Below are 26,971 nucleotides of genomic sequence, written 5' to 3'. Positions count from 1 at the left end.
AAGTGGGGATTCAGCACTTACTCGCATGAAGAACAAATATAGACACAGATAATGGATTAATTTCGATTTAAGACTCAAAACTTCTCCGATACAAAAACATACCTTGTGTGAGTTCTTGTATTTAATGATGATAACGAGCAAGAATGCAATTGTTCCCAAATATCCACATGACTGCAAACGTGACAATATACAACAGGTCAAAAAATAAAACGTACATTTTAAACACAGTACTGTCAGTATTTACTCTATTTTGCAATGAAATAAAAGTTCTAACGGAAACCACAGCAGAACTTTCGCGAACAATTCTGCGGCTTTGAACGAATCGTGAAAGTCAATGATTCAATGATTCATTCACAGCCACTCGCTCAAAAAACAGTGACTTGCTGCCACCTACTGGCGGTTTTAGTTTAATATTTAAAAGTTTTACTTAGTTTTACCATCTTTGCATATTTCTCTATTGAACATTTTTTATTTAAAACAGTATTTATTTTATAAAGTTATTCAGAAAGGTAAAAAAAAATGCACTGGAAAATCAATTTAGGGGGCAAATATTGTCCCTTAATGGTAAAGGTGTGACTGCAGTCGAAGTGGAAGAGAGGGGGTACGCGGAAGGATGGTAATCCCTTCAGGAGGTACTCCAAGCTAAAAAGTTTGGGAACCACTGATGTAGACTATCGTTCAAATTTTTGGGTCAGTAAGATTTTCTTTTTTTTTTTAAAGAAATTAATATTTTATTCAGCAAAGTGTCAGTAAAGAATTTATAATGTTACAAAAGACTTTAAATAAATGCTGTTATTTTTGATTAATATTTGTCAAAGAATCCTGAAAAAAATAATTTCACGGTTTCCACAAACATATTAAGCAGTTTTCAACATTGGTAAAAATCATAATAATAAACGTTTCTTGAGCAGCAAATCAGCATATTAGAATGATTTCTGAAGGATCAAATGACTCTAAAGACTGGAGTAGGCCTAAAGATGCTGAAAATTCAGCTTTGCCATCACATCATCAAAGACAGTGGTGCAGGGCTTCTCAACTCTGGCCCACAAGGTCATTATCTTATTCAGTTGTGTTTGATCAGGGTTGGAGCAAAACCAAGGAAAGTGGCTCTCGAGGGTCAGAGTTGAGAAGCCCTGCACTGCTATATCTTTGATAAACTAAAAACTAAAATTGCAGCCTTGGTGAGCTTAAAGCCTGGACACACCAAGCCGACTTTAAAGAACTAGTGGTGACGAAAACCAGCAGTTGCTGTCGCATTGGCTACGTCTGGACCAAAAAACTGCACTTGAACACACAGCACAGACTACAGTCGACTGCAAACTTGCATGTGTGTTCTGTGCCTGCATGTAAGGAATTAACTGTCTATATCAGCAGGTATTAATAGTCTATATTCATCATTCAAAAGGAGGAACCGAAACAAGTATATATGAGATATATGCAGGCATATGAAACCTAAACAAAGCAGCGCTTGCTTACCATTTTGAATATCAGTCATGTTGATAACTTTCATCATTTTAAGTGACTTATGTTGGTGAAAATATTTGTGATAACATAATATTAGACCAGCCTTCTGTCTGTGCCGTCTTGACTTACTTGCTCTCTTTCATCACTTTCACTTTAATTCTCGTACACTAACTCGTTCGCTAAACTGAACATCCAATCAGAGTCCCCACTCTCACCGACAGCCCAGACGGTGATTCAGAATGCTGAATCAGGCAAACTGCCGCTGACGAGAGCCGACGTGTGGAACACGTTGCAAAAACTAGCCCAACAGACTCTCGCCAACGGCCCGTGTTGGTGTGTCCCGGCCTTAAAAGATTTCTTTCAAAACATTTTACAGACCTAAAACTTTTGAACAGTAGTATATACAGTCAAACCAAAATGTATTCAGACACCTTGAACATTTCATTCATTATTACAGTTTATTCACTATAGTTTAAAAAAAATTATAATAAAATATGACAAGATCTCAGAGTTAAACTGTGTCTGAATTTTTGGTCCCAAATTTTTATCAATTTTACTGGTAGTTCACTGTATGAAGAATTTTTGGGTATAATGTCACAGTTTACTTAGTTTTGCTATCCTCACTTACATAAATAAACTATAGTGTCCTGCACCCACTATGGAAAATATATCAAAAATTATATCTACACCGCATTCCAAATTATTATGCAAGTGACATATCAGTAAGATTTCAGTAGAATAAACATTCAGATTTTAGTTTTTCTAAGAAAATGTTTGTTTGTTTATTTATCCATGTGTTTTTAGATAACTGGTATCAATCTCAGACAAAATAATTTGCCAAATCTATGGAAACCCTACTTAGAGGTTGTTCCACATTATTAAGCAAGTCACAGTTCTCATGCAATATGGGGAGGAAGAAAGATCTTTCTGAAGATGAAAAGCATGAAATGGTGCAATGTTGTGCAAAAGGCATGAAAAAAATAATATTTTGTGAAACTGAATGGAGATTATCAAATTATCATAAGATTTCTGAGTGATTTAGAGCACAGCAGAACTCAGTCAGATAAAAGCTTATTAATGAAAGTTCCTGTCAAAAAAATTAATTGTATTAAAAGGGCAGCTATAAAAAAGCCAGTGTTGAGCAGCAAGCTGCCAGTGTCTCTGGAGTCTCAAGAAGCTTTCCGTGCAGGCTGGCAGTTGTGCGTAAAGATGCATTTTAGACACCACTAACCAAACCTCACAAAGAGAAACATTTACAGTGGGTGTAGAAATACATTTTCAAACAGTTTTATTGCTGTGCTGTTTTTTTGCAGCATGGGATAGTGCATAGTGCATTGTATTTCAGAAGGCACTATCCTCCTTTTTATATCATAGCTGAAAATGGCTAGTTATGAACTTCACATATCTTGCAAAAGTCATTTTAATACCCTCAGAGACCCTAAAGGGACCTTCCATCTCACTTCCCAATATTCCAGCCCAAATCATCACCCGCCAGCTCCTTGCTGACATCGCAGTCTTGTTGGAACGTGGTGGCCATTCACCAACCATCCAGAAATCCATCCGTCTATAATAGACCATCTATTGTAGTACAGCATTAGTCAGTGAATAAAACTATTTAAAAAATCAGTCTTCATGTATTTCTACATCCACTGTTAATGTTTTTCTTTGTGAGGTTTGGTTAGTGGTGTCTAAAATGCATCTTTATGCACAACTGCCAGCCTGCATGGAGAGCTTCTTGAGACTCCAGAGACACCAGGAGCTTTAAATACCTGTTTGCTGCTCAACACTGGCTTTTTAAAAAAATTTTGACAGGAACTTTCATTAATAAGCCTTTATCTGACCGAGTTCTGCTGTGCTCTAAATCACTCACAAATCTTATGATAATTTGATAATCTCCATTCAGTTTTCACAAAATATTAGTTGTTTTCATGCCTTTTGCACAACATTGCACCATTTCATGCTTTTCATCTTCAGAAAGATCTTTCTTCCTCTCTATATTGCATGAGGACTGTGACTTGCTTAATAATGTGGAACGACCTCTAAGTAGGGTTTCCATAGACCTGGCAAATTATTTTGTCTGAGATTGATACCAGTTATCTAAAAAGACATGGATAAATAAACAAACAAACAAACATTTTCTTAGAAAAACTAAAATATAAATGTTTATTCTACTGAAATCTTACTGATATGTCACTTGCATAATAATTTGGAACGCTGTGTAGTGTTTAAATAATTTTTGGTTTAACTACATTTTTATTTTTGTTTTGTCAGTTTTCATTTTATTTAATTTTAGTTTAGTTTATAGTAATGTATATGCATGTTTACACTTTTCAAACAGAGCGTGCTTTACTCTTCCAGTATCAGGTTTGCCATAGCAAAGGGAAAGGAGGGAGTGATAGACTTCACCAGTGGTTCGGACCTGCGAGTGGTCAAGACCAAGAATGGACACCTGTCTGTGGTGAGACTCTCACACGTTCAAGGCTAAAGAATGAAATGGTTTTGGTTAGAAGGGTATAGAGATCAAACAAAAAAAAGAAAAGAAAGAGGTGATAGAATTTCAGGAGGAAAGATTCAGAGAGGTGAACATGAAATGTTTCATTTAGCAAAGCCGTTTGACTTGTTTAACAAGCAATTAACTGGTTTCTCTTTTCTAGACCACCCCACGAATCTCATGAACAGCCAATGGCAGCTGACCGGCAATGGACAGATCACTTTAGCCAATCACTACACAGAGCCAGACTACACTTTTTATCATTCATTTCAGTCTCACTCCAAAAGCACATATTAGCAAGTGTATATTAACGGCATTTGTAATCCCTTTTTTGAATACTGAATTTAGATAACATTTAATGAAGATTTTGTGAATTAACTGATGACATCATTTTATAAATTCTCTCATCTAACCAATCAAATGAATCTTTGCTATTTCGATTGTTAGCTTCAAGCTTTACTATACAGATATGCTACAGTGTATTTTTGAGAATTCTCATGAACTACATAATTTAAAAAACTACAACACTTAGTCATTTACAAATAACACCACTACCTATCAGCAGAGACAATTTATAACTCAATAATTGTTAACTAATTTGAAAAAAAAAAAAAAAATGATTTAATGCAATGGCTTATGAGTAATATGTTATCTTTGGTTTGCTCTATTATTTCTCTTTAAAACTTCAGACAGATGCCAAAAAACTGCTTTTTCAGCCAGTGTTTTGAAATGGAGATCAGTCACGACATGCCTAAATTTACGTTGAGCCATGTGTTCCGTATGACCTCAAGTACCATCTGTTTTGTGGAAGAAAATCTGTCACATAAATACTCATGCACTAGAAATGCTTCTCAGTCATTTAATTCAGTAAACACGACTGTACAAAACATATTTCACTTTTGCACTTATTTATAATCAATAAATACTGTTTGAAAAAAGGTTTTGGCACACATTTCACATAAATAAAATAAATAACTTAAATAAATAAGAAAAGGTGGAAAGTACGGGGGAATGACAAAGAAAAGGGGATGTAAAGATAATCTCAGTCTGACCTCTGATTTGCTGATTAGCAGTGAAGGAAGGAAGTGGGGTGTTTGGGGAATTTTGATTTTCTGGAATTGCTGACTAACCTTTTTTGTTTCACTGAAAATTGTCTAATATAAACAAATCATGTACTGTTTGTTTTAAAGTGCTAGCTTAAATGATGCTGACATTTAATACACTTAACACAATTATTGTATAATATAATAATACTTGCTGGATGAATAATACTGCTTAGGCATCTCATGATAACCTACACTAGCTGCCATGTGCTCACTCCCCTGACTTATCACATACATGGAAATACTCATTAAATATAAAATACTGAAATGTAGATTAAAAAAAATAATAAATAAAAAAAAAATACATTATATGTCCAGTCACTTGTAAACAATCAGTAAATAAAAAATTGTAATAAATTATTCCAATAAATAAAACAGCAGTTAATGAGCAAGGTAAACAGCAACTGTGACACGAAGTTGTTTATGGATATGAATGTTAGTGTATTCAATTATGTATTTCCTTGGTTGTTTTATAATTTAATTCTGTGTGTCTAATACTTGGTTTTTCCTTTTTAAGGTTTTTCTAGATTTGCTTTTGCATGTTTTTCAGTATTTAGTTTGGAGCACGGTGTAATCTCGCGCCAGTCTGCTCAAGTATCGTTCTAGATCTCTCAGTATCACATATCCTCTCAGATGCTGCATCCAAAGGGACACCCCTTCTGCCGTTGTCCGCTGGGTCTCCACAGTCGATGCCCGGGTGGGTCGCAAGAGGCTGACAGTGGTCTTCTCCGTTGTGTAAATCAATCCTCTGTCGGCAGAGTTCGAGGTCTGAGACGACTGTACAGTGGAGTGTGCGGAGCTGCGAGAGTTATCAGTGGGACTTGGGGTCTGGAGCTTCTCGGTGCTGTCTCTGGAATGATGCATGCTGGGAATAGGACTGGAAGATGAAGTGGAGCGTAGGTGATGGAGAAGTGGAGATTTTGTAGATGCAGACACCTGTGTCATACTCCTCAGCTGCAGAGAGAGAGAAACGAGAGTGTTATTAATCTGTTGTTTTTTTGTCCCAAAAAGCTAGATTTTCATGGTAACGCTTTAGCAAACATTATTACTTTCTAAATGCTTAACATATCATAAATGTTAGAAATGTTCATTTTTTCATATCTAACCTTCAAACATGTGGTTGAAACCCTGGATTTAGAATATTGCATAATTATTGTAATATTATGTAATATTCGAATGTATTATTATTATTATTTAGAAATCTCAAAGTAACCTAGAATAAAGAAGTGGCCTTTATAAGGTCTACCAGTTAGAAAATGATCACACAGAGATCACAAGACAAACAAGAAAAATATGACTAAAGCATTTGTTGATGATAGGCTACTATTTTTAGATTTAAATATATCACAAATATTGTCTATACAGCCTACTCTATAAAAAAAATCCCCTTGGGATTTTCGTAGATATTCTGGTAAGAACCCCTAGGTTTTGCAACTTTAACGGGGGCATGATGAATAGTTGATCATCAGAGTCGTGTCTGAGATCATTTGGCTGGGACGCTGTTGTTTATCTAGCAAGTCTGCACTTGTAGGCCTACCTGAGAGTTGACTTGTCTCATCAGGTCCCGCAGATCGATTTGCAGACCCACAAAACGTTGGCTCAAGGTAGGCTGTGGCCTTCCTCGTTTGTCTCTTCTCTGCTCTCTTCTTTCTTTCGTCGCATCTCTTTCTCTCTCAAACTGCTGCCGTTGACGTTCCAGGTGAGTCCAGAAAGTTTGGAGGTAGTGAGAGGCCAAACGCAAACGCTCAGCGTCCTGAACCCAAACAAATGCTGTTAAAACATACCCTCATGCAGTAAAACAACTTTAATACGAGACAAAGATATGCGTGCACACCTGCATGTGTAGCCAGGTCTGATAACTGACAGTAATTGCAGGTAGTGTGCTCAGCTTCATGTCTCCGTATTCAAAGAGCTCGCCACCAAACACTTGCTGTTTCTGTCAAGAAATTTGGAATTTTAGATACAAACTGAAAAATCATAACAGTAATGTTGGCGTTAATTTGGTTTGGTTACTGGACAGGACAGAAGATATGAATAAGTTTTCTTACGTATTGGGACATAAGTTGTTGGACGCGGGCGCGAACAGTGCGCGTGAGGCGCAGTGAATTGCTGAAGGACAGCGCTCCTCTGTGGCCAAGAGGAGCAGAGTTATATGTAGACAGCATACACAGCAGGATGAGGATGCAAAAAGGAGTCAGACACCGCCGAAACATCTGCAGAGAAGGGAGAGCGAAACTGTCAGATCATTCAAAGTAGTGATAACTCGTATATTAAATAGATAGGCTACAGTGATGTTTTATGAGGCACAATACGGGTTTATCACAGTTTAATTCGCCATCATGTTTTTGATCATATATCACGTCAGAAATATAGCCTACTGTCTGGCATGTGGCATACTGTCTGACTAACTGGAGATTAGGCACTTTGAATCACATGGGCTAAACAACAGACCTTATATGAAATATTTTAATAATAACACAAAAAATATTTTGCATCGTGTAGTGATGTTGTTAAACGCGTTTACTACCAGTTGCTTACCCAATATTGATGATTAACCAATAGTGATCAATATCAGTTGCATTAAAATGTCTTATTTAAATGAATAACAATATACATTAAATTGCGTATCGTTTTAACTGTTAAAACAAATCTCCTGATGTGTAGTTTCTCTTTTGGTAATAAGAGAATTAAAATGATATCGGCTCTTACCTCTGTTTGAATGTTTGAATATCAGAACTTGATTGTTCAGTCGTCGTTAATGATTTGAGATGGTGATGCACCAGAGATGTTATCTTATATATTCTCTTTCGTTTCGGTTTCATTCTCGTTCTTTTTTTGGGAATGCCACTTCTTTTGTTCTTCTTTCTCTGTCATTACGCGTAGTAGAACAGTTTCAAGAAGTACAGTATAGTCTTGAAGATGATACAGTATTTTCATGTGTACTGTAAGCCTTAAAGAATTTTATATATATATATATAAAATCCTTTTAGTGATTGTCACTGGGGCAGTACCCAAAGGTACAAAAGTGAAAAGGTACATCTTTGTACCTTACTTACCCCTAAATGGTGCATATGAGTACCTTAAATGTGCATATTTGTACCTTAATACATATTAGTAAGTTTTTACATTAGGGTACCGCCCCAGTGAAAAGCACCATACCTTTTTACCAGTGAGGTGTGAAATTTAACTTTTTACTGGAGATGTTCTGCTGCCCCCTTAGGGTGATGGTCCTCAGACACTGTAGCTCATTTCTTATTGGTTAAACTGATGGCGTTACAATAAAATGACAGGTAATTTGGCTAAACAAAATTAAATAAATATGGAGACACTGAAAAAAAAATGGTATGAGGTATAAAACATCAAGAAAATATCATCATCGTTAAAAAGGTCAAAGGAGATAGATCCCACCATATTAAGTGTCTTTTAATTATGTACTAATATTTAAAGTAATTATTTGATATGCACTTATTGTGTTTCATGTTTTCACATTGAATTTATATTTAAAAAAATACCTGTGTGTAATTACATAGTTAATTACTGTAATTACATTTATAATTACACTGTTGACCCTTCCATTACACCTTAACCCACCTTTACATATCACCAAACCTGTCCCTGACCTTACCCAAATCTCACCCCAATAGCAGCAAAAGTGATTTTCAATACAACATGAACACAATAAGTACATTTAACATTTTTTTAGTGTAGCTAGGCCTACATATAAGACACCTAATGTAAAGTGTGACCCTAAATTCAGATGTATAGATGCAATTGATGTTAATAATATATGCAAAACACATTTTCAAAGCATCAGTTTAAAGATGTTGAATATCAACTCACAGCAAAACCCCCAGTGTTAAATTAATGGGATAGTTCACCTTAAAATTTTCTCACTCTCAAGTTGTTCCAAACCTTTATGAATTTCTTTCTTCTACACAAAGATATTTTGAAGAATGTCTGTAACCAAGCAGTTGATGGGCCCCATTGACTTCCATAGTATGGAAAAAAAAAATATTATGGAAGTCAATGGGGCCCATCAACTGTTTGGTTACAGACATTCTTCAAAATATCTTTGTTTGTGTTCAGCAGAAAGAAATTCATACAGGTTTGGAACAACTTGAGTGTGAATAACTGATGCCAGAATTTAAATGATCCACAAGGATTAACTATATAAACATATATTAGACTTGTATATCTCACATTAGGATCAGTTGACGTGAAAATTATAAACAAACATGAATAAATGTGTAAGGTGCTGTTGCATAAAATGATATTTTACAACCAATGAAACCTGTTTCATGGAAAGTCACACGACAGTCCCTTTGGGGAAGACCCTCCCACGCTTCCTTACATGATCTAGTCTCTGTCTCTTTCTGACGTTGCCTTACTCAACAGCTGTTTTTTGCCCCATGACAGCTGGACCGTACATTCTCACAAAAAATACCTTCTTAAATAAGGAGACCACAATATCTGTAAATTTGAAACATCTTTATTAAAACACACACACAAACATCATGGTTTCACTTGCTTGCCATGGTTTCAAATGTTGCCTGTACATTTATCTGCAGTATTGCACATCTTTTGTCCGTCTTTCTCTTCTTCTTCTTCTTTTTTTTTTTTTTTGTCTTTTCTTAGTTAATTAAATAATAAGCAAACTATAGCACTTTAGAAGTGATCTATCTGATTTTGTAATTTGTCTTTATTTAAAATGCTGTGCACATTTATAGGCCTGATATACTGTATACACACTTGAAAAACGAATGAAATCATAAGATTGCTGATTAAACTTGGGATTTTCTGCTGCTTATGGAAATCAGAAGAGGTTTATTAATAATGTAGGTAAATGTTACAGTTCTCCAAAACATTTCGGACTTGCATGCGACTAAGAAAACAGTATAGGTAAACATATGCAAGTCAGTTTGTTTTGAGCAACAACTGAATTTAACTTTTTAACAATAAAAAGCCAGCAGTTTTAAAAGAAAATCCTCTGGGTTGTTCTTGTACATTCCCAGTGTTTATTGAATTTACTTTCTTTCAGTCTGTCTAAACTGGGATATCCTAATACTACAAAACATTTCTCTCTCTCTCTCTCTCTTTTTTGAGGGAATACCCATTCTAACGACACACAGAGATTTCATTTTTTCATTTTCTGTGAAGACATAAAGTGTTAAGACATTCATCATGGTGTCACTGGATGTTTAGGTAATCACATGACCGTCGTTTAACAGAAGATGCCACATTCTGACCACAGCTGTTATGTAAGGTGACATGTATGGATTACAGTGTGTGAGGTTTATTTGGTGATGCAAAACCGCAGTTGAACCACACGAGTTTCTCACTTCTTGTTTTTGCTTATTAGCATTAGTTTTGGGTTGAGCAATACTTCCTTTCTTCATGCTCTCGCTCTCTCTCTCACTCACTCACTCACTCTTTCTCTCTGTCACTCTTCTCTCTTTCTCTCTCAAGGGTCAGATAATGATAACTGATAAAAACTGGAAGGTACATACATATCTTCACATAATTATATTATAATATTATAATTTTCATATTTTGTTTACAGTATATAATAAGCAAAAAAAAAATTATATATATAGTACAGTCCAAAAGTTTGGAACCACTAAGATGTTTAATGTTTTTAAAAGAAGTTTCGTCTGCTCACCAAGGCTACATTTATTTAATTAAAAATACAGTAAAAACAGTAATATTGTGAAATATTATTACAATTTAAAATAACTGTTTTCTATTTGAATATATTTCACAAAGTAATTTATTCCTGTGATGCAAAGCTGAATTTTCAGCATCATTACTCCAGTCTTCAGTGTCACATGATCCTTCAGAAATCATTCTGCTCAAGAAACATTTAATGTGTACAACTGTACAAAATATTTGTGTACAATATTTTTTTTCAGGATTATTTGATGAATAGAAAGTTCAAAAGAACAGTGTTTATCTGAAATCTAATCTTTTGTAACATTATAAATGTCTTTACTGCCACTTTTGATTGATTTAATGCATCCTTGCTGAATAAAAGTATTCATTTCTTTAATTTCTTTTCAAAAATAAAAAAATAAAAATTCTTACTGACCCCAAACTTTTGAACGGTATAGTGTATAATGTTACAGAAGCTTAGTATTTCAGATAAATGTTGTTCTTTTGAACTTTCTATTCATCAAGGAATCCTGAAAAAAAAAGTACACAACTGTTTTCAACATTGAAAATAATCATAAATGTTTATTGAGCAGCAGATCAGCATATTAGAATGATTTCTGAAGGATCTGAAGACTGGAGTAACGATGCTGAAAATTCAGCTTTGCATCACAGGAATAAATTACTTTGTCAAATATATTTAAATAGTACACAGTTATTTTAAATTGTAATAATATTTCAAAATATTACTGTTTTTTACTGTATTTTTAATTAAATAAATGTAGCCTTGGTGAGCAGACGAAACTTCTTTTAAAAACATTAAAAATCTTAGTGGTTCCAAACTTTTGAACTGTACTGTATATATATATAATGTCCTATAATGTCAACATTAGATAACTACATTCCTTAACATGAACACAAACGTCTACAACACGTCCAGAGCATTTATTAATCTTATCTAATGTTAATCTCAACATTTACTAATACATTTTAAGATCAAAATTTGTATCTGTTAACACTGGTTAATACACATGGTACCTAACATGAATAAACATTTTATATTATATAACAACTCATATTAACAAAGGTTAATAAATATAAAAAATATATTGCTCATGTTAGTTAATGTAATGTTAACAACCTTATTGTAAAACGTTACCAAAAATTTTAATTGAAAATATACATGACTTTAAGAATGTCTTAGTATTTGGTTTGTCCCCCTTTTGCTTTATTGGCAGCAGCAGCACTAGAGCTGCATTAACATTGTGTAAAACATGAAGATTATGTGATCCAGCATGTTTTGAAATGATCAGGGTTAGAAATGAACTTATTTGATTAATGGCCTAGTTGTTATGAAGAAGGAGTTTTGCTTCATTTCTCCTTGATCTGTTATCCTGTTTTTAAGTTCATCTTTCCTGTTTTTAATCTGTACGTACACCTCGAAGGAGTATCTTGTTATTTCCTACAAGAGCCACACTGTTCTATTCATGCCTATAAGGAGTTATTCACTCCGTAATGTTTCTGTAAAATGGAAGATGAGACCATACATGAATTTAGCTTTCCTTTGTTTTAAGGTGGCCTAACACCCTGGATTTTGCTAAATAAGTTCAATACAATCTGGCTTCAAGTGAACAGCACTTCTTGTGTGTTTGTGTCATTCTTAGTCCCTGGTACCAGCATTCTACTCTGCTCTGCATTATTTCATTAAGTATCCAATTATTTTTTGTGGTTCTTTGTTTGACATTTTTAAAGAAATAATAAAAGATAAAAAAAATTTTGCCAAATTTTTAATATGGTTTCAGACTTTTGAAACCCATTGTCTAGTAGTACTATATACTGGTACTTTTCTTAATTTGGGCATATGCTTCCTCTTTTCCTCTTAATGTCTACCAAACCGTGTCTTGGTTCTTCCTGGTAATCCCTTGAGAGATCCTTTGTGGAGGGGGGAAGAACAGAGAAGTGTAGGGCAGAAACCACAAGTGTGGAGGCGGAGCAAAATGGTGATGTACGTGTTGTAATTTCTTGTTGCACAGTGGTGACTCGTAGGAGGGGGTAATTCTCAACTCAGAGACACCCACGCAGATTTCACTGGGGGTCACGATGTCTACAGGCACTTATGACTCAAATGACTGTTCATGCATGAATAGGTAATTCACACACATGTTATGTTGACATATTTACTATTTTAAGTGTCTAAGTGTATAATTCAGGCGAAACCATACTTTTGCATAACATGTTACAATATAATCAACACGACATATACACACTTTTGATATCAACTTCCCTCCTGAAATGGTTCCAGTAGGCCTAGTTCTTCCTCATTTTTTTTTCCAGCAGTGTCTCTATTTCTGTCTTGCTGTCATTCTCAGTCCTGACTCATCCAATACTGTATATTAGTTTTCCTTATGACACATCAGTTTTGATACATTTCTCAGCTAAATGTCTTACATCTCTCTTGCTCTCGTTCTCTCTCAATTTCTTTCTCTTTCCCTTATCATCACTTTTGTCAAGCTGGGCTGTCAGGACATCGGATCCAGTGCTGTAATGTTTATATGAACAACCCAATCCTATATTAGTCAAATGGACTAAATGAGTTTAATGGCTATCAAGTGAGATCAGATATGCACTCAGTATATAGGTGCATCTCAATAAATTAGAATATCATGAAAAAGTTTTTTTTTTCTGTAATTTAATTCAAAATGTAAAGCTTAAATATATTCTGGATTTATTACACATAAAGTAAAATATTTCCAGACTTTTTTCTTTTTAATACAGCTTGCTGCTCGTCAAAATAAAAAAAATCAGTATCTCAAATTATTAGAATATTTAATTTCAAGTTCTATTACATTACCATTCTCAGGGTATAAATACTGGGTTCAGGTCAGTAATCACAACAGCAGTCATGGGGAAGTCTGCGGACTTGACAGTTGTCCAGAAGACGATCATCAAGAGCCTCTACAATGAGGGTAAGCCACAGAGGGTCATTGCTGAAAGAGCTGGCTGTTCGCAGAGTGCTGTGCCAAAGCATATTCATATGCAAGTTGACTGGAAGGAAAAAGTGTTGTAGGAAAAGGTGTACAAGTGAAAGGAATGACCGCAGGCTTGAGAAGATTGTCAAGCGAAGCCGATTTAAGAACTTAGGAGAGCTTCAAAAGGAGTGGACTGAAGCTGGAGTCAGTGCATCAAGAGCCACCGCACACAGACGTCTTCAGGAAATGGGCTACAACCGTCACATTCCACGTACCAAGCCACTTCTACGACAACGTCAGAAGCGTCTTACCTGGGCTAAGGAGAAAAAGAACTGGACTGTTGCTCGGTGGTCCAAAGTCCTCTTTTCAGATGAAAGTAAATTTTGCATTTCATTTGGAAATCAAGGTCCCAGAGTCTGGAGGAAGAGTGGAGAGGCACAGAAATCATGTTGCTTGAAGTCCAGTGTGAAGTTTCCACAGTCAGTGATGATTTGGGCTGCCATGTCATCTGCTGGTGTTGGTCCACTGTGTTTTCTGAAGTCCACAGTCAACGCAGCCATATACCAGGAAGTTTTAGAGCACTTCATGCTTCCTTCTGCTGACAAGCTTTATGGAGATGCTGATTTAATTTTCCAGCAGAACTTGGCACCTGCCCACACTGCCAAAGGTACTAAAAGCTGGTTCAATGACCCAGGTGTTACTGTGCTTGATTGGCCAGCAAACTCGCCTGACCTGAACCCTATAGAGAATCTATGGTGTATTGTCAAGAGGAAGATGAGAGACACCAGACCCAACAATGCAGATGACCTGAGGGCCGCTATCAAAGCAACCTGGGCTTCCATTACACCTGAGCAGTGCCACAGGCTGATCGACTCCATGCCACGCCGCATTAATGCAGTAATTCATGCAAAAGGAGGCCCAACCAAGTATTGAGTGCATAGAAATGAACATACCTTTCAGAAGCCTGACATTTCTGTTTAAAATATCCTTTTGTTTATTGATCTTATGAAGTATTCTAATTTATTGAGATAGTGATTTGGTGGGTGTTTGTTGCCAAAAATCATCACAATTAAAAGAACCAAAGACTTAAAGTACTTCAGAGTTCCACAATTTGAGTTGAATTACTGAAATAAATGAATTTTTCCACGACATTCTAATTTATTGAGATGCACCTGTATATTCTGGTTCCTATGGTATCTTCTTTTGTCTGGTATCACAATTTCTCCTTGAATCTGAAATTGAAGACAGGGATACGAAACACAGTCAGACAAACTCTCATGCTCAAGTTAATAATACTAAATGCTACTACTAATAATATTAATGTGAATAATATTAGTAAACATTTTTTTGGTTGCGTCACAGTGTGAAAAAAAATGCATATCTCCAACTACAGAACTACAGAAAGAAAGAGAGAGAGCAAATAACAATTCTTGATCCTGCATGGTAATCCTTGTTCTGATGCTGGAATCCTAAAGGTGATCCAAAACTGATAAACATGCCTTAGATGAACTATGAGATGTTGATGAGCACCTTCAGTCCTATTAGAGAAGAGTGCCTGATAGCCTGATGAATGAGGCTGTAACCCCATTCTGCACACATTCGGAAGTTGATCGGGGGAAAGGGGGCTGTTGCTTTCAGATGGTCCACAAGATGGCAATGAGAACCTAAAGCTATCACTGATTTTAGAATATTAGAAGGCCTCCGTTTCTCCATAGGCCAGCAGACCACTTACCAGACCTTTTACATTCATTCACTTTACATAATATCAAGAGTATAATTATACAATTAGTGTTGCAATTAGTTGAGGCACAGGACAAAGTTACAGGAAAAACATTCCTGAAAACAATCATTTCATCAGTTGTCAGGTTAAGCACATCTGAGTACCTCAGATGCTTCCAAGGACAAAGTGTTTGTGGAACTGCATGTGGAGTTATTAAAAAAAATACCACTTTAAAACATTGTCTTGTTTCTATGAATAAAGTTACATTATAACAATGAAATATTGATATGTGGAAAATGTTCAGAGCAAATGCGATGGTAAATCTGTCGTTTAGTTTTGCCTTCTGGTTTGATGTTCCCTTTTGCCTAAAAAACAAGACTGCATCAAGCAGGGAAAGCAAATAAACTAAATTTCACCAGTCCTAAGTATCCCGCATTGACTCCAGCAGAACAGAGCTCACAAAGGTGAACATCTGGGCTCACCACACATAGATGGACACCTCCTCTTTTGGTATTCATTATACATATTATGCTGCTTTCATCTTAAATTCACAATGAAAAGCTTTTGCTTTAAGGTTTTAGCTTTAAGCAAGCCAGTTTAAGTAACATAATTTACAGTTACACAGGCAATGTTTGTACCAAACACCCACACAGGAATTGGAACTGGACTGACTCTTGCATTGTGAGTAAGAAAAGCATATGCCTAATGTATTTTTTTGAAATATCCAGATTTCGCAACATGCATCAGCTAGTAAGCAAAGCATTTCTTTAAAACTGATCTAAGAACAATCTTCCACACTCGGATCTTTACCATATAAAAGCAAATTTCAGAACCTATTCCTGACAATCCCTGTCATAAAACAGCAATAGTGAAAGTGGCCTACAAACCTTTAGGGGGATTTCTCGGGTCCTCTTTACAAGAAATCAGAATCAATACATTATATTCAAAACTCTTTTTGAAGTTTCTAGATACGTACTTGAGTTTCTGCACGTCTCAGGTGCAAAGATTCAACAACAGCTGATTTTAACATTTGAAGCTTGTCTTCATCTTGTAAAATTACAACTGACCCAAATGTTTTCTTCACATTCATTTTGAAATTACATCTAGAACTAGACAAGAAACAATATGAAGAACCAATATAAGCTCTGTCAACTAGTCATAGCCATCAAATTCTGTGACTACAGTATTTTCCTTCAGTAAATATTTTCATTTCTTCCACTCTTTTACTTCTTTTACATATTTGCATATTTACATCATGTGTGAATGTGCATGAGCGTTTTCCTCTTGTTCTGTGAACTGAAAGATCATTGTGGTCAACTCTTAAAACGTAAAAATCAGATGCAAATGTAGGCCTCTGACAGTAGAACACAGTGACGAGGAAAGTACCAGATGGGCTTTTGTTTTCACACCTGTATAACTGACTTTTGTTTTTGTTTTGTTTTTCCTTGATTGAGACAGCACAATCATTACCTTACATGAACCAAAATCATGCGATGTGATACCAACAGTCCTGGACTTGTGGTCTACCAGTATGGAGCCAGCACCCCTGAGTGCCGATCAGAGGCGGATGGGGGGGATTGTTTATTTAAATTAAGCTTTTTGTCTTGTAAATGCTCTTTTGTGCCAATTTTGTCCAGCTTTCTCATTTGCACACAACAGAAGGTGATGTCAAAACATCTTTTGTTTATTCCATTGCTGGATGTCCAAAAGGGAGGGGGCATTTATATGGGGTGCAGCGATTATATATAAAAAGCACGATCTGAATGAGGGTGGAAGTGTCTGGACTTGAAGAAAGCTAGAGAGCAATGATGCATACAGTCAAGCTGCTCTGTGTGGTGTTCTCGTGCCTCTGTGCTGTCGCGTGGGCTTCTTCTCATCGCCAGCCATGTCGTAAGAGCTTTATACATTTCTTGTCTTTGTGGTTAAAGAATAATCAGTTTTTGTAATATTACTGTTTTTTTTCCTCTAAAATGATCCTAAATGAGAATGAGAACGTGTTGAATCCGAAGTTGCAGATGATGTGGCAGAAATATTACTTTTTTTATTTCTTTTTCAGATTCACCACCTTTGACCAGTGGAACAATGAAAGTGGTGAGTGTACAAAATTTCACAGGGATGTTTAATAATTATAGCAGGCAGTTAGTAAGCAGTACAATTTGCCTTTAAAAAAATGCTGCATTATCTAAATACAAGCAAGCACTAATTTTTCACTATTTATGAAACATTCTAATTCTAATGATGGGTACACAGCTTTTTAAGCTATACAAAAACTAATTTTAAGGTCTTTAGCGAAGGTATTCCCTTTAAAATGCATTTTAACTAGCCTGTGTTATAAAACTTGCAATTTGCAATTGACAGTTCTATTTGCTTTTAAAAACCTTGCATTTTGTTTCATTACCTAAGACCTTGAGAGTCATTTGAAACTTCTGAATTATTAAAAGTTAAATAAATAGTATGTTTACTGAAAAATGTAACATTCTTAATGTTCTCTTTTGTTTGACGTGCAAAACGCATATTCAGGTTTCAACGGGGGGTCATGACCTTGCATCTGGAGAGTTCAGTTATGACTCCAAAGCGAATAAATTTCGTTTTGTGGAAGACACTACTCACGCGAACAAAACTTCGCATATGGATGTGCTCATACATTTTGAAGAGGTAGGCCTATTCAGCAATTCTCTCTCTCTCTCTCTCTCTCTCTCTCTATTCCTCTTCCTCTTTCAGCTTGTGATTGAGCACTGAAAAAAAAGTGTGTTGAATTTACATGATTTAATAGTGTACATCGATCCCACATGAATCAATTAAGTTATACAAATATAATTTGTTAATGTTACATGAGGAAATTAAGTCATTTTTAAGTGACCAAATTAAGTAGTCTCAAAGTGAATTTTGTAAGGTTTATTGATTCATGATTCATTCTTTCAGAACATCCATTCATCCAATTCAACTTCATATATGTGTTACATGATTGATTCATTAGAACAGCCTTGGTTTTACACACACTAGCACATTAAATGTAAGCTTTCAGCTCAAAGCTGAAATTGATTGTGAAGCACCAGTCTAAGCAAACGCCCCACTCTTCTCTACAATGGTAACCCAGTTAAATTTAAAACATTCTAATAATTGCAATATAAGTGAACCCTGAACACTATTAAACACTATCAAGCATCCCTGTTTTCATCTTACTGCAAAACACATAAATAGATTTTTAAACATTTTCTCTCTTTATCCAGCCATATGCAATGCATAATGGGAACTAACAAGCACCGTCCATTTTCAGTTAATTGAACAAAATTCTTTCATGTAATCCCAACACAAACCGATTAAGTAAACTTCAATACTAGATTTATTTATGTGGATTAAACATGGACAAAATGTATAGGAATTGTGTTGCTTTTGCTCTTTTTAATTAAGTAATTTGAACAAGCAGCAAAAATCATTTTTTCAGTTTTTGTTGAATAAAAACTTTTTAGTCAATATAATATGTAATAAAGCACTTTTTCCACACAGGGTACACTTTATGAGATAGACAGTAAAAACGAGAGTTGCAAGAAGGAGACTCTGCAGTTCCGTAAGCACCTGATGGAGATTCCACCCGATGCCACTCACGAGTCTGAGATTTACATGGGCAGCCCCTCAATCACAGAACAGGGACTCAGAGTCCGGGTCTGGAATGGAAAGTTGTCTGAACTTCACGGTCCTTACCCTTTTTTTTTTTTTTTACTTATTTGGTTATTCTGTTGCTTTTCAAAATGAAAACAATCGTGTTTACTTTTTGGCGGATTTTCTTTTCAGCTCACTACTCTCTCTCAACCACTTCCTGTGGCTGTTTGCCGGTCTCTGGATCCTACTATGGTGAGAAGAAGGACCTTCTCTTCAGGTAAAGCAGAAATGCCCTGTAGGAACACTATTCAGAGTACTGCAGAGTATTAAAGTTTCTCTTAAAACATTTCTTCAGGAGAATGACTATACATTTTATTGTATCCTGCATTTTTTCATATGAGTCAATCAACCGAGCTATTTTCTGCTTCAGTTTCTTCGGTGTTGAAACAGAAGTTGATGACCCACAAGTCTTTGTGCCCCCGGCCTATTGTGAGGGCGTGGCATTCGAGGAGGCCCCAGATGACCACAGCTTCTTCGACCTGTTCCACGACTGAAAAAATAACATGAGATGATATACAAACTGCCAAAGATGGCTACACGCAATAATAAAAAGAGCATTTAAATCAAAATATTTCCTGTATTTCTTCAGAAAATGCCTGCAGTTTCTATCTCACTATCTTTTTTTGTCTTTGCAACTTGTTTCTTCACTCTAATTAAGTCAATAAAGCTGAGCTTTCACTGAAATCCTTTTTTATGTCTGTTTGAAAAATGAAAAACAATCATGAAGCTGTGTGGACAACAGCGGTGTTAAGATATGTGGAGATTCTGTAAAGAATTAATGATCCTTGCACAGAAAGAAGGAAAAAGTTACTAAAAGTACTAGGTACCATCTAAAAGTGTGTGAACTATGTGCAATGCAGTGACCAAAATGTCATATGTTCATATGCACCATCAACTATGTTTTTAAAAAATATGCTGAATAAATGCTACATTCTCAAGGATGAATAGTAAATGAAACACATCTCTTTACTTAGGCTACATGTTTGTTTGTTTGAATAAGAAATATCCCAAATATATCCCAAAATTCCTTTGTTTGTCTGTATTCAATTATGGACAAGCCATGTAAATGGGGTGGCATGGTCAATGTCACTGACAGTAAGAAAAAAGGTTGTGGGAAGCCACGCTGCTGTCTTGTGAACACTGCATGGATCCTCCATCTGACGTATCTTCACTGTCTGTGGTTTACCTAACCAGCACCTCACTGTCTCACAGCAAAATCAGGGAAATTTCCCAACTTCAGTGGTTAGAGCCACTGCTAATTCATTTTTTCCCACTTCTTTTTTTATTTTTTTTATTTGTGTGTGTGTGTGTTCTTTACATTTTATTCTCATATTCTTTTCTTTATGGTTCATACTTATAGTGTCATGTACATGTGCACTCCTGGGCAGACAGAAGACAATGGAATTTTCCTCTGGTTAATTTCTCCTTAGAACTCTCTGTCACTTCCTGTAGCTGTCCTTACAGTCTATAGTTTTTCTTAAAGTAACCATCACGATATGGACATTATTAATTTCTTAATTGCAAACAGGATTTTCTAAATAAAACTGCATGGAAATTGTTTGTTTGATTGTGCAGTTAATAAAACCAATAAGGTATTATTTGACCAATAAATAGGGACCTCTTGGCAAAAGAAAAGAGTTCAAATACTAGACTTGCATAACAAATTAAACAGAACTAGCAAGCGTTTACTCTATACTTTCTGTATATGTACATTATAAATAAATAAATAGGCCTATAGCCTATGTATACAAATATAAAGGTTGATACAACATTACAACAACATAATCCTGTATAATCTGAACCTTGTAATTTTCTAAAGGTTTTCTCTAAATTATTATTAGCCTCTTTGTTTACTACTATCCTGGAAGTGTCCTTCATACTTTATTGCTGCCTTTGTGTATGTAAAAGTGTGTACTGCTCTTTTAAAATATTTATTATTTATTAGTTGGGCAACTGACCCAAAGTGAACTACTGTAAGGTTTCTGATTCCCACTGATGTTGTTGTTATTGGTTGGTGAACCGTGCGCGTAACCCTGCCCACCGGAACTAGCGGTGCACTTGGCAAATACATTTCATCTTAACAATGGCTATAGCGCGCGTTGCGACTGAATATGTGTTTTCTGATTTTTTATTGAAAGAACAGAGTGAATCTAAGTATAAAGGCTTGCAACTGGAACTGGCCACAGACAAACTGGTCAGTTTTATCGCGGTCGGGCTTCCTTTGTTACTCATCTCACTCGCCTTTGCACAAGAAGTCTCTGTGGGTCAGTAAAAACATTTTATCACAGCTACCGGAATTTGCGTAAAACATCAGCAAGGTTTACTTTGAAAAGTCCGATAGAGATACAGTGGTTTAAACTTGTTGAGATATACAGGTTCAAACTCAGAAACATGAAGCCCATCCCTCGGTTTACCTTTTAACGGATTTGTAGCTACAGAAAGGCTGCCAATTGTTGAAAGACACTCGCTAAATCGAGACTAATATTATTAATAATTCGCAATACTATTAAACATTCGCCAACAACTAAGGACGTAATTTTACACAACTTATTGTCGATTACTTGAACAAAGACTTGAGCCAATTGCTAATCGGTTTTGTGTAAATCCAGAATGGGCGCGTCACTGTTGTTGATGCGTCATGAGCGATATGCGCGTTAACAAAACGCAAGACAAATGCAGCGATTTATAAGCATGAGAACTGTTAACATCGTTCTTTGTGGGATAAATGCCCTTGCTTGCAATAATAATAATACTTATGAACTATTTGATCAATTATAATAGCCTACTTATAATTATTGGGGCCAGTAAACATTGTTTATTTTTATTTCAGCCACTGTTATTGGGGGAGTGTTATTTGTCTCAGTGAAAGAGAGACGGGGGCAGAAGAACCACACTTCTTCAGTCACAAAACTATTATGCTTAGTAAAGTTGTGTCTTCCTAAGACAAAGGAGTGGGCTTGTTTCACAAAATTTAGCAATCAATACCTGTTTTATCTATTTTATCTCTAAGCTGTTGCTTAATTTGCAAAACTATCGTGTTGGTTGTAAGGTCTATCATAACACTATTTATGAAAAAGTATATCTAAATTAAAACCAATCATTATTCCATCAAAGTAATTTATGTCAATACATTGGAAGTCAGTGGACTCAAATATTGTTTGGTTACCAACATTATTCAAAATATATTCTTTTGTGTTCTGAAAACGATGACAGAATTGTATTTTTTGGGTGAATTATCTCTTTAAGAATCATTCCAAAATATGAATGGTACAGTAATAGTTACTTTTGGAAGTACAGACATTAAGAAACATTATGTAGATTAGTAATCTGTAAATTATGAAGGAAGCAATTGTTTCTGGTCTCCTCTACTTGCTAATATGGTGATGAACAAGATGGATGATTTCAAAGAGATTTATAAATTATAAACCAAGCAGACTTGCATAATGCGCTTAAATACCATGTTTAATCAGCAATATTTTTTTGCTCATGACAGAGATGCTAAAACACTATTATATGTATTTTTGTGTGTTTAAGTAGCATATATGAGTATTTTTTAGATGAGATGAATCAAATTTCCATCACATAGCTCTTTTGTTCTCTTCAGGTAAGAAAATGACATGTTCTTGTGTAATCCCCTGTCTCTTAGGTACCCAGATCACATGTTTTCCACCCACTAACTTCACAATGAGACAGGCTGCATATGTGGACTCATTCTGCTGGGCCGCAGTAGAGCATCACCCTGCAGACAATGGGGCTGATAGCGCCCCCCTTCATCTACACAAGGTAATGTGCTTGGTTATGATGAGTGACAATGGCATATTAAAAGAGATTCCTTGTTGCTTGTGTTTGTCTTATTCTCTGTCTCTTTACCTTCAGTTCTTTCCTTATATCCTTCTGCTGGTCGCCGTCCTCATGTATATACCTGCTCTATTCTGGCGTTTCACGGCTACCCCTTCCTTATCCTCTGACCTCAGTTTTATCATGGAGGAACTTGACCGTTGTTACAACCGTGCCATCCGTCTGGCCAAGAGCCTCACATCCCAACAAGACAAAGACACTGCAGAAGACCCACACAGGTGTAGTGCACTGAACATTTTCAAAGCTCCCGCTATAATGGCAACCTGAAGTTTACGTTTTCAGTTGTGACAAATAGTTTTTGATTATCATGGGGTTGGTGTCTGCGAGCTGCCTCTAAATTTGCCTTATTCATTATCAGTTGTTCAAAAAACTAAGACTTATATTTGAATATATTTTAAAATGTATTTTATTCCTGTGATGGTAAAGCTGAATTTTCAGCATCATTACTCCAGTCTCCAGTGTCACATGATCCTTCAGAAATCATTCTAACATGCTGTTCTGGTGCTCAGGAAACATTTCTTATTATCTACAGTGCCATCAGAAGTCTAAAAAGTGCGGGGAACCACAGGAGGGATCTTTTTTTCAGGATTTTTTTGATGCGTAGGAAGTTCAAAAGAACAGCATTTATTTGAACCGTCTTACTGTCACTTTTGATCAATTTAATGCATCCTTACCGATTAAAAGTAATATTATTTTTTTTAAAAACCATACTAACTCCATACTTTTAACAGTAGTGTATTTTAAAAATCGGTGACAAAAAAAAGTCTTTTGATGTGCCAATTAAATTCACTAGTCATTTTACCTTTGATTATTTTTTGTTAGTTTCTTGAATGAAAGCTTGCGAACAACTGACTTTGCTATTTAAACTTCCTTTCTATTTCTTTTCCTTCCTTCAATCATAACCCAAAACTATAAATATCCATAATATTCTGGTTCTACTGATCTTAACCTCAATCTCAAATTCTCTCCTTCTCTCTCTCTCTTTTTCACTCTCAGTGGTCTTGAATTGACTGAAGCTTGTTTTAAGTACCCTCTGGTAGAGCAGTACTTAAAGACAAAACGTTCATCATGGGCTTTGGCTGCAAAATATCTGCTTTGTCGGGTTTTAACATTCCTCACTTTATTGCTGGCCTGCTCTTATCTGACCTACTACATCCTTTGGGTTTCACACAGTGATCAGTTCTCCTGTAACCTGCGCAGAGGTGTGTGCTAGATAGTGTGCTTGTGTGCATTTCCACACAAGGGATACACTGCAGGAATAAATATAAAAATTTGATGTTGAAAGTGTGTGTCTATTCATATTACGATGTTTGTTCTCTGAATTGTGTGTGTGTGTGTGTGTGTTTCACCAGGTATATTGGTAAATGAAAGTGCGGTGCCAGACGCAGTTCAGTGTAAGCTAGTGGCAGTGGGTGTTTTTCGTCTCCTAAGTTGCATGAATCTGGTGGTGTATTTACTGTTAGTACCGGCTGTGGTGTACGCTGCCTTTCAACCTGCTCGTCAGCACCAGCGTGTTCAGTTCCTCCGTCCATACCACCTCCTGCCTGCTTTCGGACACGCTCTGGATTTGCAGCCTTCTACCCGGCGCTATGATGACCTCAGCATCTACCTGCTGTTCTTGGAGGAAAACTTGAGCGAGCTTAAGAGCTACAAATGTTTGCAGGTTTGTGCATTTGAATGTTTAAATTGTATGCAGCTGTTTATTTCTGTCTAATATCTCATTCTCCGATCTAGACGCTGGTGTCAGTGAGTGAAGACTAATACATTTGTTTGTGATTTGTGTACACAGGTATTAGAGCTGCTGTCGGAAGGAGGGGAAGCCACGTTTGACACTATGTGTCTCCTCAGGACTCTAGGACAAGTGAGGACTGACATGGTGGACAGAAAACAAGCCCGAACTGTCAATGGAAATGCAGAGAAAGAAATCTCCGAACTAAAGGGTGAGTGTGACACGAGGACGACACACAGTGTAACGTAAGTCACAGTTACCTGCTGTAGTGTCCTTGTTTTTAATAACTCCTCCACTAATGATTCACGGTTTGTTTATTAGTTGACAATTCCGTAGATTCATCACAAAGCAACACACCATGAACCGTAAGAGCTATTAAAAGAAATAAATGTGAATTCAATGAAATACAGCTTTGAACAAAAGTTTGATTATGAGATGTGAAAAGAAAGAATGAATACACTCAGTCCATGTTATGTTCTCTTTCTCTGTCAGAAAGTAAAAAAAAGGTAAAGCACCCAAATAAAAAAAAAAAAAAACACCAACTGTTGCTAAAGCAGCTCACATGAATGTGTTTTGTCTCTAGATGTCTCTTCTGTTCTGCTGGATGATGGAGTAAGCTGCAGCTGCGTGAAAGATGTAAAACACAGGGTGGTCTAATATATTACACTAAAAGTGTACATGCATGTAAGCATCTATAATCATCAGGTAAATTTGTTTTTAAAAGCTGTACTACTGACACAAACTGTTAAAGTCAGACAAATCACGTTACAATAAATTAGTTTACATGGAAATTGAATGTGAAGGTAATATTATGTAATGCTTGAATTTTAATGCTTGAATTGTAATGCTTTAATACTAATTTACTAACTGCAGAACTGAGCTGCATGTTTTTCTATGCTTTAAATTTATAGAGATGGGATGAATGTTTTTTTTATAAATTCATCAAGTTATTATGAAGTTGATGAAATGTTAAGCCCATATTTGTATGCATTGTGAAAGCAATGTTACAACATATTCTGGGTTTTCTTTTGTATGTATTGTTGCAACAATTAAATAATTATTAGAAATTAATAATTCAAATGTTACTGAGAAGAATACTAACAACTAACTTCTGCCAATATTGCTTCTTGGTAACAAACACATTTAAGCAATTATTCCTTTCATACAAATCAATTAAATAACTTGGAATGTTTTAAAGTTGGAAGTTTATGCAAACATGCAAATCTGTGCATCATATATTTAAAAAAAAGATTTTTGAGTGTATAATGTGACTAAAAATCCAATCAAAGCCATCTCTTCCTTAAAACCATTTTATTGCTATCTTACATGCATCATGAGCTTGCAAAGTGAAGAAAATGGGGTTGTTCCCCTGAAGCAACATCATAAAAAAGGGTTAAGATATAAGTGATTTATTCATTTAATAATAATAATATAAATGATATGGGCTAACTAAGGGTTTTGCTGGGTAATTTAGGGTGTTGGACTTAACATAGGCTCCATTTCAAGAGGCTAACGCTTCATGTAATAACACACTGCCTATGTAAAAGCAATAATCAAATATACAAACTGTAATGTATGATAGATGCAAATATAGATTATATTTCAATGTTAAATATTATGCTGATTCAGTTTTACACATTTATTTGATATGGACTTATTGTTTTATATTGTGTCAGAGATGTTTATTTTGTAGCTCTTATTGTAATTGTTATCATGCCTCTTTACCTTAAATGTAATGTGTGAAGGTATGTTAAAACTGCATGTTTTCAGAGGTGAGCACTTGTTTAAAAAAAAGTTGTAAATAAATAAATTTCTTTAAATGAACATTGGTGTTTTTTTACAGCCATAACCATAAGAAGGTGGACTGCATTCAGGAAACGTGCTGTAGAATACATACTTTTATTGTAAAATAAAAAGCACCCCCATAAAACTGTATTTTCCTCTCTAGTTAGCTTGGATCTATATAGCTTTGGCACATTCACTACATGATGACAATCATTATACTATAAAAACAGCTTTATTATAAGATAACCCTAAAAAGGGCCAAAAGTCATGAAAGGGTTAGTTCACCCAAAAATGAAAATTCTGTCATTTATTTCTTACCCTCATGTCGTTCCACACCCGTAAGACCTTCACTAATCTTCGGAACAGAAATTAAGATATTTTAGTTGAAATCCGATGGCTCAGTGAGGCCTTCATAGGGAGCAATGACATTTCCTCTCTCAAGATCCATTAATGTACTAAAAACATATTTAAAGGTCCTGTTTTTCGTGGTTTTTTGAAGCTTTGATTGTGTTTATAGTGAGCAATATAACATGTGTTCATGTTTCG

At 35.6% G+C, this 26,971-nt stretch overlaps 4 protein-coding genes across 7 annotated transcripts in view; 3 read left to right on the top strand and 1 right to left on the bottom strand.

Moving 5' to 3' along the window:
* myo1ca (myosin Ic, paralog a) overlaps positions 1-4,800 on the top strand; it is a 35,189-nt gene extending 30,389 nt beyond the window's left edge. For 3 of the 4 annotated variants that reach the window (XM_048186906.1, XM_048186904.1, XM_048186903.1), the window contains 2 exons: positions 3,823-3,922; positions 4,119-4,800. In XM_048186906.1, the coding sequence (XP_048042863.1) occupies positions 3,823-3,922; positions 4,119-4,139 (121 nt within the window). In that variant the 3' untranslated portion in view covers positions 4,140-4,800. Of the gene's footprint in view, positions 1-3,802; positions 3,923-4,118 lie in introns of all 4 variants that reach the window. The other variant, XR_007184480.1, reaches the window with a different exon arrangement.
* Positions 4,646-7,852, bottom strand: LOC125266352. The gene is made up of 5 exons (XM_048186908.1): positions 7,768-7,852; positions 7,107-7,271; positions 6,893-6,994; positions 6,596-6,811; positions 4,646-6,012 (listed from the first exon to the last, which is right to left on the bottom strand). Exons 2-5 carry the CDS (start codon positions 7,269-7,271, stop codon positions 5,605-5,607), a joined length of 891 nt encoding a protein of 296 aa, XP_048042865.1. The 5' UTR covers positions 7,768-7,852; the 3' UTR covers positions 4,646-5,604.
* A 9,302-nt stretch (positions 7,853-17,154) lies between these two features.
* On the top strand, positions 17,155-19,737 carry epd (ependymin). The gene is made up of 6 exons (XM_048186909.1): positions 17,155-17,283; positions 17,450-17,484; positions 17,914-18,048; positions 18,901-19,087; positions 19,186-19,270; positions 19,424-19,737. The coding sequence occupies exons 1-6, from the start codon at positions 17,199-17,201 to the stop codon at positions 19,545-19,547; spliced, it is 651 nt and encodes a 216-aa protein (XP_048042866.1). The 5' UTR covers positions 17,155-17,198; the 3' UTR covers positions 19,548-19,737.
* Positions 19,738-20,925: 1,188 nt separating this feature from the next.
* Positions 20,926-26,464, top strand: panx1b (pannexin 1b). Its single transcript, XM_048186907.1, has 7 exons — positions 20,926-21,317; positions 22,700-22,836; positions 22,930-23,129; positions 23,908-24,113; positions 24,264-24,574; positions 24,701-24,851; positions 25,224-26,464. The coding sequence occupies exons 1-7, from the start codon at positions 21,137-21,139 to the stop codon at positions 25,295-25,297; spliced, it is 1,260 nt and encodes a 419-aa protein (XP_048042864.1). The 5' UTR covers positions 20,926-21,136; the 3' UTR covers positions 25,298-26,464.
* Positions 26,465-26,971: the final 507 nt, after the last annotated feature.

This window comes from Megalobrama amblycephala, linkage group LG4, assembly GCF_018812025.1.
Source record: "Megalobrama amblycephala isolate DHTTF-2021 linkage group LG4, ASM1881202v1, whole genome shotgun sequence".
NCBI lineage: Eukaryota > Metazoa > Chordata > Actinopteri > Cypriniformes > Xenocyprididae > Megalobrama > Megalobrama amblycephala.
The sequence above is the reverse complement of the archived record's forward strand: the minus strand, read 5'-3'. Positions and strand labels throughout refer to the sequence as shown.

What these genes read in the sequence shown, in the direction of transcription:
- LOC125266352 (XM_048186908.1), bottom strand. Translation starts at nt 7,271, where the DNA reads ATGTTTCGGCGGTGTCTGACTCCTTTTTGCATCCTCATCCTGCTGTGT. An exon ending in AACAACTTATGTCCCAATAC is followed by an intron (nt 6,995 to 7,106) that starts GTAAGAAAACTT and finishes ATTTCTTGACAG; the next exon opens with AAACAGCAAGTGTTTGGTGG. An exon ending in TGAGACAAGTCAACTCTCAG is followed by an intron (nt 6,013 to 6,595) that starts GTAGGCCTACAA and finishes CTCTCTCTGCAG; the next exon opens with CTGAGGAGTATGACACAGGT.
- panx1b (XM_048186907.1), top strand. Translation starts at nt 21,137, where the DNA reads ATGGCTATAGCGCGCGTTGCGACTGAATATGTGTTTTCTGATTTTTTA. An exon ending in AGAGCTACAAATGTTTGCAG is followed by an intron (nt 24,575 to 24,700) that starts GTTTGTGCATTT and finishes TTGTGTACACAG; the next exon opens with GTATTAGAGCTGCTGTCGGA. An exon ending in AGAAATCTCCGAACTAAAGG is followed by an intron (nt 24,852 to 25,223) that starts GTGAGTGTGACA and finishes TTTTGTCTCTAG; the next exon opens with ATGTCTCTTCTGTTCTGCTG.
- epd (XM_048186909.1), top strand. Translation starts at nt 17,199, where the DNA reads ATGATGCATACAGTCAAGCTGCTCTGTGTGGTGTTCTCGTGCCTCTGT. An exon ending in TTCTCATCGCCAGCCATGTC is followed by an intron (nt 17,284 to 17,449) that starts GTAAGAGCTTTA and finishes TTTCTTTTTCAG; the next exon opens with ATTCACCACCTTTGACCAGT. An exon ending in CCAGTGGAACAATGAAAGTG is followed by an intron (nt 17,485 to 17,913) that starts GTGAGTGTACAA and finishes ACGCATATTCAG; the next exon opens with GTTTCAACGGGGGGTCATGA.